Genomic DNA, 12787 nt, shown 5'->3' with positions numbered 1-12787 from the left:
ATAGTTGAACTGACTATAATAGCCATGAAAATCTTTGTAAAACAATACTTTAGTTGCTTTCAAAATATTTTCTTTCTTTTTACTTTTCGGTTTTTGAGACTGGGTTTCTTTGTGTAGCCCTAGCTATTCTGGAACTCACTCTGTAGAATAGGCTGGCCTTGAACTCACAGAGATCTGTCTACCTCTGCCTCTGAGTGCTGGGATTAAAGGCATGCACCACTACCACCTGGTTTCAAAATATTTTATATAAAAATATACTAATAAATGTTGATGAAGAAAAAATGAGGAGTTGATTCAAAGGTTAACATGCTCAAGAACCATCTTTTTAAGCCATCTTATCAACACAAAACCCTATCAGTTTTATAAATGTAGGAAGTCTACAAAATTTCCAAATATTCTAAATAATTTACAACTGAAAAATTCTCACATATAACAGGTGATTTTGAATCTGTAATGCAACTTAAGAAATTCAGGTTAGTAATTAAGTAATAGCATTTTGGGATCTACAGGGGACTGGTTCCAAGACCCCAAGGATACTGAAACCTGCAGCTGTTAGAATCTCCCATAAAAAGTGACATTGTGTCTAAATTTAACTTACTCTTACCCTGCAATGTGTTTTAGGCCATCTGTAGGTTACAGTGCTTATTACAATGTAAACAGTCTTATTATTTGAGCAATAATGACAAGGAAGAGTCCACCTGTTCAGTAAAGATGCACTTTCCTTTTTCTGAATATTCTCACTATGTGCCTATGTGAGTCCTAAGACGCAGAGTCAGGGACAGAAGACCAATCACATGGGGCCATAGGGCTCTTCTGAGGATTAAATGCATTCAGTTATAAAAATGCACTTGGGAGTACACGTGTTGACACATGGCAGGCTTCCTTCATTAGTTACTAACTTTATTAGCAGCATGATGACGACCTAAAGATGCTGTGTGAGAACACTTATAGGTACAAATGTGAAATTCACCTACATAGATATTTACTTTGGTTTTATTTAGTGGGTCACCATTTTGGTTATTATTTTGTTTCATATTTCTGTACATCACTGACATGTGTCTACAATGAAGATTTTTTAAGCAAGTAGTAAGAACAAACTTAAATGTATAGAAGCATAAAAGAATATTACGGCATAAAAGGCAAGTGAACAGTGACTCTTATGATATAGAAGTGGCTCTAATTAGGATGCTGACTCAAACAAATCAACTTCAAAATGATTTGATCACCAAGAGTTTCGCACTTGTTTAGCTCCAGGCTGTCCTGCTCAGCCCAGATGGCCGACATCTCTTGTTAGGCAGATGCTTACCTGGGGTTGCTCTGAAGTGGGTTCAGAATGTGATCCGTTTGTGACAGTAGTGACACTTAAAGGAGAGACTTCAACTGTGACATCCTCTAGGCCTGGGATGGATGACAGCTGAGAAATGTGAATTAGTGTTGGCATGTGAAGCTCATTCTAGGTGTGCAAATAAGGCTTTACACCCATGGCTTCTTACTTAGCTCCCTTACACCTATAAAACTGTACAGGCTCAGAATTTTCATCTTTAATCTCCATGTCACACGTTAAAAGTAAAAAAATCATCCACAATACCTTGAAGAGTTTTTCAGAAATTAACTTAGTTGACAGCCCTTCTTTCCCTGTAGATAGCTGGCAGGACTGCCGAGTGTTTCTGCGCAGGAACTGAGCACAGGATTTGGAGTCTGACTGCCCGAGTGTACTGAACAACTTGCCCTGCTATTGGCCCCGGGTCTACCAGCCTCACACCCCTAGCTTTACTGCCTGTCCTGGGGATGAGAAAGCTTTCCCGATGAAACTATTTTAAACATTTTTATTAAAAATGCCTTGCTAAAGAGAAGTATACTGCAGCTCAGCGTGTATGCACACGTGTATTGTTTGTATGTTATTTATGCGTGCAGTGTGGACATGCCTGTGCGTGTGCTGGGTCCTCCTTTGGCTGGATCAGCTGAACCCTCTTTGCTCCCATCTGAACTCAGGCTCTCAAGCTGTGCAAGGGCGCTTCGCCAACTGCATCTGCTCCTGAGTGCTCTAGCACATTTTATGTTTAATTACACACTATATGTCTTTACATATTATATGTGACATGGCTCATTTTTCTCTTTAAACATTTATCATTGAATGTTACTAAGATGTGTTTTCTTCATGCACGACAAAATGGGCATATTGTCAACATTCCGGGCTAGACTGTAAGCATTTCAGAAAACAAAAGTCAGTGTTGGGGTTAGATTTATAAAGACCCTTCCAGATTTTGTCGTGGTGATCTATGGTACACATTGGTCAGCTGTTTGGCTGACTGTGGGGACTATGCTATGGCCAGGAAACACTAAGGTTAACTTGCTCATACAGAAGTGTAACTTGTGTCCTTGTATGGCAGCACCTTACAATTCCTAACTATGGACCAAGACACAGTCATAAGGAAGGGCAAATAAAATCACCAGTGATAAGATCACAGGCAGCAAAAGTCATTGCAAGGTGCTGACTGACCACAGTGCTTTGCAGAGTGGCAGTGGCCCCAAAGTCGTAAGTGGACACACTCATGACTGCTAGAATGTCCCCAGCATATTCAAGGCCAGGTGTTCTAAATTTCTATGCCAGAGAAATGTTCTCAGGCCACTTAAATGTTCAGTAAATTTTTAAAATGTTTTATTATTATTATTATAATGTATTCACTTTGTATCCCAGCTGTAGCCCCCTCCCTCATCTCCTCTTGGTCATACCTTCCTTCCCTCTTTCCCCTCTATGCCCCTCCCCTAGTCCACTGATAGGGGAGATCCTCCTTCCCTATTATCTGACCCCAGCCTATCAGGTCTCATCAGGACTGTCAGGATCTTATTTCTTTGTGGTCAATTTAGGTCACCTCACCAGGGGAAGGTGATCAAAGGGCTGGCCCCTGAGTTCATGTCAGAGACAGCCTCTGCTCCCCTTACTAAGGAACCTACATTGAGACTGAGCTGCCCATGGGCTACATCTGAGCAGGCGGTCTATGTCCTCTCCACGAATGGTTCTTGGTTGATTATCTGTCTCTGCAGGACCCCCAAGCCCAGATTTTTTGGCTCTGTTGGTCTCTTTGTTAAATATTTTGAAAAAACTCAATGAAAAACTTAAAATCACTTTTGAATTGACACATAAAAACATAGCCACTGTACACTTTTATGGGATATCAGGGAGGGAAGGATAAAAAAAAAAATCACAAAAAAACAGCAGAATTAAAGAAAATCAGTAATTTGTCCTTTACCTCATAAACAGGAAAAATATGTACAGCATTACAAATTAAACCAAGTTAAAATTGAATGTGTCAGCTATTAATCAAAACCTGTAGGCTTCAGATAAAAATGATTTTTTCCCAGATAATATGGGATCTTTTGTTTTTTTGTTTCTTTAATATTTTTAAGGAGACAGTCTCTGACTACAGATCAGGCAGGCATGAGACTCATTATCCTCCTGCCTCAGGCTCCTGAGTGCTAGGATCATCAACACAGCCTACTGTGCCCAGCTTCTTGGTAATTCATGATTTCAGACTGGTGTTCATCATTAACTTTCAAGATATTTACAAATGAAAACATAATTTTTATTAATAAATTTCAATAAAATCTGCTTGGAGACATTTAAGCTTTACTCTAATTATGACATTATTGTGCTACTATTGGCACATTATAACCATTAACATAAAAATAATTTTGAGTTTCTATTAAATAATGTGAACTATATAATAGCTTATTTTGTTAACATGTTGTTTATATTGTAGTTTTAACTGGCATAATCAAAGAAATCTCAAACCATGAGTTCATTTGAAATGACTGAGTTAATATTTATAATGAGCACTAGCCGTACAATTATATTTCTTAGTGTTCAACTCTGTATCACTTCACAGATACAGGGCTTAGATTTATTTCATTCCCACACACATTTTAAGTATACATAAAAAGATGGTGTGCATACAGACAAGTTTATCTTGTATTTAGAAATACAAACCTTTGCATCTAAAATATTGAGAGTTGTTTCAATTTGTTGAATACGAAGTGAAAGGTCTGCCAGTTTCTAGAAAAGTTAGAGACATAAGGATAAAGTATTTAATTAAAATGATGAAAAAGAAGCATGAAGGGCAGATTTGAAAAATTATAAAATACATGATTTAAGTATTTCTCATTTTCTCATATACCATTGCCTTCACAAGCATAGAATGGAATTGTACATTACTTGAATGTGTCATAGATTTTATAGATATTCACTAATAGAAATGTTAACCTTTTAGCTTTCTAAAATTCATCATCAGAGCAATAAACTGATAAACCAAAACACAAACTCACTCTAGGTCAGTCTTTCATTCATTGTTGTTTTCCCAGTATACAAAATAGTACCTAGGATATAACAGCAGCTTAATAATTTCTTATGAATAAAAGTTTTCCATAGAAACGAGAAAAAAATAAAAATAAGTCAGAGACAGCCTTACCTAGGATCTGCCTGCAGAAATTACTTAGGCAAATAAGCAAATATGATTCAGTCCAAATTCAAGTTTGAAAAGTATTAGGGGGTGATGGTAAAAGGGAAAGAGGAACAATTCATAAGAATTAAAAGAGAAAGTTATCAAGAGGCAAAATGATATACCTATCACATCTAACATAAACCACATAAAAGCACATCATGCCCTAATCACATTCTATGATTAAGTTATCCACCTGGCCCTAGAGGAGATAGTTTACGGGAGAAAGCTACTCAAGTGTGAGGATGGGAGCTTGCTTCTAGCAGCCACATAAAAGCCAGGCAGACGGAGTGGTCCCCTGTAATCCCAGCACTTGGGAGGTAGAAACTGGATTTCGAGAGCAAGCTAGATGGTTGGAACAGGTGAATCAGTGAGCACTGGGTTTAAGAAGAGACCTGTGTCTATAACTACAGTGGAGAGTGACTGGCGAAAACATCTGATGTCACCCTCTGGATTCCATGTGCCTGCAAACCTGTGTACATATGTACCTACACAAATGTGAACATACATAAATGCACTTTTACCACACATACAATTATTCATCTACACACATATATACTTCCATAAATAAAAGTTAGCATAATAATATACAATCCACAGAAATATTTGTTGAATACCTTAATTCTGCACAATATCATATTTAGTTACACATTCCAAGGGGGTTGGCAAGTTTACTCCATGGCACGGGCAGCACTCTGCACTGTGGGATTATATAGAAATCCTCATTAAAAGCAGAGTTTTAATGCCCACAGGTAGGAGAGAAATGCTGACCACTGGGATAGGGCACCTAGGCTGTGTTCTAAGATAGGCGCTATCGGTGCTGCCCATTCAGGTCTCAAACTTGGGCACAGGGAGGTTTCATGCCTCAGCCATGCAAATAGTAGGAATGACAGGCTATACTACTGTACCTGAATCTGTCATCCGACACGAACTTTAAGCTGCTTTCTTTTTATGTTACCTATTATTGTATTTTGTCTCTTTTGTCTTTGCAAGCCGGGATGAAGATGTATAATACCCCATCCTCAATCTTGGGAATGATAATAAAAGCCCTAGTTGATGGTGAAGCAACAATAGAAGAGGACATGACAGCAGAAGAAACTGCTCTTGGATATAGTAGTTGCTCTGATAGCTCAGATCAACAAGACTGGTACTTGCTAATAGTGAGATAGTACTTCAATATTATTTAACTCATATGCTGTACTTTATCACACTATCATATCCATTTTTCATACCTGATGCAAAGTGTACAATTACAGAACACTTATTTTTATTTTTCTTTATTAAAGATAAAGTTTACTTTAAATTATGTGTATGTGTCTGTATGTGTGCATGAGTGCACATACCAATGGAGACCAGTAGAGGGAGTCAGACCTCCTAGAGCTGCAGTTACAGGGAATTGTGAATCACCCAGTATAGGTGCTGAAAACTAAACCTGGGACTACTGAGACACTTGTCCAGCCTCAGAACACTGACTCTTAATATGATGCAATCCAAAGATGCAATCTGAAATTAAATATTCATAAGTAAGGTTTTGGCTGTGGTTTCATTTTTTGAGATAGGGTCTCATTGTGGAGTTCAGGTTGGCTTCTAACTTTCAGTACAGTCCAGGCTACCTCAAATTCTCAACATTCTTGTCTCAGTCTTCCTGGTACTCAGATTAGTTTTAATGGCATCAATGCTAAGTTTAACCTAGAAAATTGTTTACAACAAGCTGTTATGTAAACATAAATACAAGTTATATAACATGTCATGCTATCCAAATTATAGGCACATTCCTGAAAATCATGGAAATTCAATTTTGGAAAATTTCTTAAGTCTTTTAATTCACTAAAGAAGAAATTTTACAACAAATTAATTTGTAAAATGATAAATTCCATTTGTGAAAAATGAGCATATTGGTTTAAATAAAATAAGCATGAAAAGAAAAATGAGTTCAAAATTTTTTATTATGCATGTATGCATAAATATAGGTTTATGTGTATAAGAGTGTTTACATATATGTGTGCCGATGTGGAGGCCAGAGGTCTACACTGGCTTCTTCCTTAACTGATCTCTAGCATTTTAGACAGAGAATCTTTCTGCACCTGGAGCTCCCCACCTGGGTTTGATTGGCTGCTGGGCAAGCTGACAGTCCTGGTCTCCGCCCTCTTAACACTGGGATGACAGATGCAGCCCCTGTCATTTATATGGGCTCTGAGAACACTTTCAGGTCCTCATGCTTCCAGACAAACTCTTTTCTGACTGAGCTCCAGTTTCCCAAATTTATGTTTTAGATATTAATATGCCCATATAGATATACATTTTAAACATTTAATATTGTAAATGTCTGAGCACTTGTGTATGACATACTGTATCTTACAACATATCACTCAAACCCTCATATCCACTCTATAAGGTAGGAACTATTTTGCTAAAGGAAAAAACTAAAGTGAGATTTCATACAAGTAAAATAACCCAAACCAAAACACTTGAAATCCAGAGCTGACAGAAGTTTGCTCCAGTGTGATCGTAAATCCAGGCACAACAGTCTACTCATTGTTCATTACGCAGAGATAGTAGACAACTGACCAGCTTCTCAGCAAGCTCTGGACTATAGAGACCCAGAGAGCAAAAGTTTCCAATCTTGGAACACTTTCTAAGGTGGATCCCATTCACCTGGAATTATTTTTTAAACAGTATTAATTACTGTTATGATTAGAATATAAAGCTAGCTTGTTAAACAGAGTACTGATTGGGGAATTCAAATAGGGTAGACTGAAAATGGAAAGACAGATCTTGGCAATGAAGAGAGTAAAGATGTTTGCTTAGAAATCTATCTACTGACTAGACTGAAGATGCTTAGAAAAAATTATCAATTCAGAGCAATAATTTTCTCTCTCTTTGTATGATCAGATTATTCTGGTCCTGCCATTCTTTCATTTGGAACTCATTTTACCTACTCTCATCTGCTTTGTCAAAGCCTCAGAAGGCATGAGTGATTTATCCTTGCAAGATATGCAAGACATTGATATAAACACCAATAGGTAGTAACTTATAATAATTTATCTAAATACCCTTGATAATTGTGGGGACAAGTATTTTGGACAGTAGTCTTTTCCTTACCATGGCTACTACCACCTATGTCAAAGCTAGATAGAACAATGTAAACATAATTTAAAGAAGAAAAGAAAAAAGAAAAAAAACTAGGAGTTTTATACTATATTGAAGTTGTAAAAAAAAAACAAAAACAAAAAAACAACCCTCCAAATAGTCTAGTTATAAAACTCCTATGAGCAGTGCTGTGTTAAGAAATAATTCTCACAAGTAACACAGAGCAACTGAAAGTCCAAAAAAACACTGAACATCTGAGATTCACAAAGCAGCTCTAGACAAGGTTAATTAATACCACTGTGAATATAAGATGACAGAGCTTTATGATTATAAAATACTGAGCATATATAACCAAACCTCTAAAAGAGCATTTAAAGTAGACCTCAGTGTACTCTGCTGTGTTGTATGTCTCAGAAGCCAACAAGGAAATCAATCAATATCTTTATTAAGCTGCATATAACTCTTAAGCCCCCCCATTAAAAAGATGTGTCAAAAATAAAAAAAGGGTTCAAGAAAGACATCATTTGTTTGAAAGTTAAGTTCAATGTGGGCCTGAAACTTGGATATAAGTGATAAACACTATAAATTTGTTAGATGAGAGTTCTCAACATCTTTGCTTGTATTTAAAGATTTTTAGAAGAAAAGGATTAGAAATGATTTGAGATCCAGTATTGTGTGTAACCATTCTAAGTCAAGATAAAACATCCTAACCATTCTAAGTCAAGATAAAACATCCGCATGTCTTATTTACACGAGGCTGTTGACCCGGTAATTGAAGGTAAGACAAAGTGCACAGTTTACTGCTGGAAGAACTCAAGTTGGCCCCATCCCCCACCCCTATACATTTCCCCTAAGTGGAGAGGGAACAGAAATGTTTGTGAGGACTTGGGAAGAAAGAGAAAATGACCCTAATCAACTTTGTAACTTCTGATTCAACTGCTCTCCTTACTCTGGCCTCTGACTCAGCAGGTGAAGAAGTAGCCCAGTATGCACAAAATTTTAAGAAAGTTGAGTTCTTTATAAAAAAATACAGGAAAAGAGAGAGTCCAGCACTCTTCTCTTTATCGGAGAACTCTAAGAACCAGTATAACAGATAAAGAAAGAGCTCAATTTGTTTCAAATTTACCCCCAGCTTGAGGCTGAAAGTATTACATTTCTGCCTGACGTAGATCAGATCAGGGTTGGGGTTGGGGGTGTCTTTCTCCCTGCAGCTCACTCCTAACTAAAAAACAACAACAGCTGATGCTCATTTTTTTTTTTTTTTTTTTTTAGGGAAGAAGTCATTTTGGTTTCTGTTAAGGCTTGCCAAACAAGGACAACAGGCTTTCCAGGGGCTATTAAAGATTAAAAACCATTCCAGAAAGCAATACTGAGATACATATATAATGTCTCCAGAAGTTATCATATCCACAAAGATACTACGTTCAGCAGATACAGAACAACAAAACGTACAATACGGAGTAGAGAAACGTTTTTAGCTCCTCTACTTAGTCCAGGGCAGGAATCTCAGTTTGGCTCCTTGGGCTCTGTGCTGCCCTCAGCAACTTAGAGTGTACCCCATTGCTAGCCACAAACCGTAGAGACTCAAAATAATGAACAGATAAAGAACAAAACAGGTCAAATCCTCCAAATGTGGATATGCCAAAGAGAGATATTTAAATGACAGAGCTGTCATGATTAAATGCATCTAATTTAGTTAGTGAGCAAGCACACAGTAAACACTAGTTACTGCCATCCCTCTCAGCAAACAGCCAACAATTAACAAAAATATAAAAACTGCCAAAATATCATTTGTAAGTAATGAATCGTAGTCAGTTATCGAACATAAAGCACAAAATGGCTGGATACCAGGAAGATGGTGACCCAGGACTTTTCAGTACCCATCCACAAGCAAAAGCATTGGCTTGGCCAAAGAGCCATAGAGAGGGAGACAGAGAGAGAGAGAGATAGAGGCAGAGAGAGAAACAAAGAGAGAAGGTAAAAGAGAGTGAGCGAGCACACGCACATTGTGCACCGGTGGCCGCTGATACCTGGCCAGTACCACTCACTGTCTGGTCGGATTTCAAAATCTCAGAATTCACGTCCGGAGCACTTCCAGGTCAACCCTAGTGTCTAAACCTCTGAGTCATCCTGAGATTCAAGACAACCCAAGGATCAGGCTTGTCTCCACAGACTGTCTCCAGACCCATATTTGGGCCATGCTGCCCATAGAGGCCCTAGGGTCTGAACTGCTCTCAGAGTGAGGCTTCCCCTTGGGGACAGGATGAGCCCAGGATCAGCCTTCAAGCTAGCTTCTGTGAATGCAGGTTTCAGGTCTGCCCTACATTCCAGCCCAGCCCAAAGCCAGGCGGACCATGCAGCCTGTGCTTCAGGCCTGTCCCAGCTCCAGCTTTACGCCTCTGACTCTAAGACACCAGACCGACCCCCACGAACACAGCCAGCTTGTTCCCTACACTCTTCCACTCCAGCATGGCTACAGAGCTTCATGCTCTGATGGACTTAGCCCAGCACAGCCTTCACAGATGTATCATTCAGGCCCATGTATAGTCTCTAGACAGCTTCCACAACCCAATCTCCAGCCCTCTAAATATGTGGACCATAGCATCAGTCAGGACCCATTATCCCATATTCCAGACCAGTTTGTGGATGTAGGCACTGTACCTGTCATACTATCAAACTAGTCACGGAGACTCAGAATACAGGCAAAAACTAAGCACACCCTAATTCTCCCACAAACCAAGGCTCTTAGAAGACCTCTACAGACCCTCCATCAAATCATAGAGTGGATTGGGCTTACCCTTTCAGACTCAGGCTTCAGCCCCATCCCAGAGTACCCAGAGCCCTGAACTGGCCAGGTACATAGCCAAACTTTGTAAATTCAGGCTCTAGGCCAGCTACAATTCCATGTTGGTCTCTGTAGACCTGGCATCTAGGATGGCCTCTTAGAGACCTAGACTGTACATCTTCCCTTCCAGATCCAGATCCAAGGCCCATCACAGAACCTAATCAGTAATCCATCTCACTGGATCCAAGCTCTGTGTAGAAGCAAGAATGTGAGATCTCTATAACAAATGCTATACGATAGTGACAAGGGAAATCAGACACAAATAAATGGAACGATATCCCGTACTCATGAGTTTGAAGAATATTGTTCTTCACACAGCCCCCTGGTGGAAGGTTCACTATACTGGCTATTTTCTTCCTGGAAAGTGCAATTCCCTACCAGAATAGTTACTTCTTCTGGTCATGGATTTGTTTCTTCTGCAAGTAAAGTTTCTGACAACACTACCATCTGTGGGTTTAGAAAGACCTTATCCACCACCATGGTGCTCTACACAGCACAGCCAGAGAAGTGCAACAGTAGGCCTGGTCTCATGGGATCCACGTGCTTTAACGTCCTGAAGCAGCTGTCCTGAAAAAAGGGTAGGCCGGCCTTCTGAAGACAGTCACACACCAATCACGTGGCAGCAGCTTGGAGGGCTGGCGCAGGATTCTCTAGGAGCTAGTACCTGCTTTGAACCAGCACCTAATACTTAGCACACTTCTTCCACAGCTAGGACTCACAGGTCCAGGAATCCAGGGGTAGAAACGGGAATGGTTCCCGTCACTACCATCCCCAGTGACCCACTAGAAAAAAGTCTGCTTCCTGTTCATGTGACTATAAACTGCTAGCATAGCAGTTTATCTGACTTAGAAACTGACAGCAAAGCTATATAGAGGAAAACTGTATGGTACTGATAAAACAGGAAGTGGAACCAAAAAATAGCCAAGCATTTATGATCAATTGACCTAAGAACACAAACTGAAAAAGAGGACAGTTTTTTAAACAAATGGTTGGAATATACATAAGCAAAAGCATAAAATTATACCTCACACACCATGCACAAAAAGCAGTGTAACATGGATAGAACACTCACACAGAAGACTCAGGACCATAAAATCACTAGAAAAGAAAAACAGAAGAAAACTTTTGCAGTGGTATGGACAATAGTTTTCTGGAAACTGACCCCAAAAGTCTAGGCAGCAAAAGCAGAAATAGCAAATGCACTTGAAGCAAAAAGCTTCTGTACAGAACTGAACTGTCAACAGGGGTAAGAGATACTTATGGAACAAGACTTGTTTATAAACCATCTATCTGATAGCATGGTAATAGCCAAGTCTCTCTCTCTCTCTACCTATCTATAAAACACTACTCATGAGTAAGAAAGCAAGTAATTCCATTTTAAGAATGGACAAAGGACCTAAGCAGATAATTATCAATAGAAGACACAAAAATGAAATGGGTATTTAGGGAAAAATGTTTAACATCATGTATCATAAAGAAAATGCGAATTAAAACAATGAGATCTCATATCACATCCATTAGAAGATTAATGTTAGGACATTAAGACTACTAGAGTAGAAAATACAAGAATTAGCATGAAAGTAGAGGAGGCAGTACATTTATACTGCTGGTAGGAATGGATGTTAATATAACCATTTTGGAAAAACAGTCTAGAAATTCCTAAAGAGAGAAAGAGAGATCTAATGACCCCCTGTGGTTACACAGCCAAAGAAAGTGCCAACAGCATGAGGAAGAGGCATCTGCACGTTTTTGTTCATTGTAGCACTACCACCAGCCAGGATACAGAATCCACGTAAGTGACTACCAACAATGACTGATAACAAAATGTCATAGATATACCCAAGGGAAAACCTCAACCTTAGGATAGGAAATCTGTCACCAGTGACAATGTGGATGAACCCAGAGGACACTGATGAGTGAACTCAGCCAGACACAGAAAGGAACACTACACGATCTCATTTCCATTTGCAACATATATATTTAAAAATAAATCTCATCCCACATGGCTAGAGGCCATGAAGCTGAGAGACAACAATGTAGGGGCAGAGTATGGGAAGAAGTCAGAAGGAGGTCAGGGAGAAAGGAAAATGATGTAATGATAGATTTTTTTTTTTTAAATAAAAAGAACTCAAACTCAAAAGCAGATCAGAGGTGGAGATGGAAGAAATGGGAAATGGGGAAGGCACAGAATCTCAGGAGGAAAAAAACTCACAGATTTACTTTACATTGTAGTAACTGCAGTTATCTCAAGCATACTCTTGAGAATGAAGAGACTAGAATTTGCATTCTTTCTCCACACAGGAAAGCATGTGAGGCAGCCCACAGGATATGTACATATTCCATAGTGGGTACAAGA

At 39.0% G+C, this 12787-nt stretch overlaps 1 protein-coding gene across 1 annotated transcript in view; it reads right to left on the bottom strand.

Annotated features, from left to right (window-relative positions):
• Washc3 (WASH complex subunit 3) overlaps positions 1-12787 on the bottom strand; it is a 40869-nt gene that overhangs the window by 25354 nt on the left and 2728 nt on the right. Inside the window, exons 3-4 of the mRNA XM_021640080.2 lie at positions 3989-4054; positions 1307-1414 (exon numbers count right to left, since the gene is read on the bottom strand). Coding sequence (XP_021495755.1) covers positions 1307-1414; positions 3989-4054 — 174 coding nt within the window. The remainder of the gene's footprint in view (positions 1-1306; positions 1415-3988; positions 4055-12787) is intronic.

The sequence above is a fragment of the Meriones unguiculatus genome, chromosome 2 (genome assembly GCF_030254825.1).
Source record: "Meriones unguiculatus strain TT.TT164.6M chromosome 2, Bangor_MerUng_6.1, whole genome shotgun sequence".
NCBI lineage: Eukaryota > Metazoa > Chordata > Mammalia > Rodentia > Muridae > Meriones > Meriones unguiculatus.
This window is presented reverse-complemented; position numbering and strand designations above follow the sequence as displayed.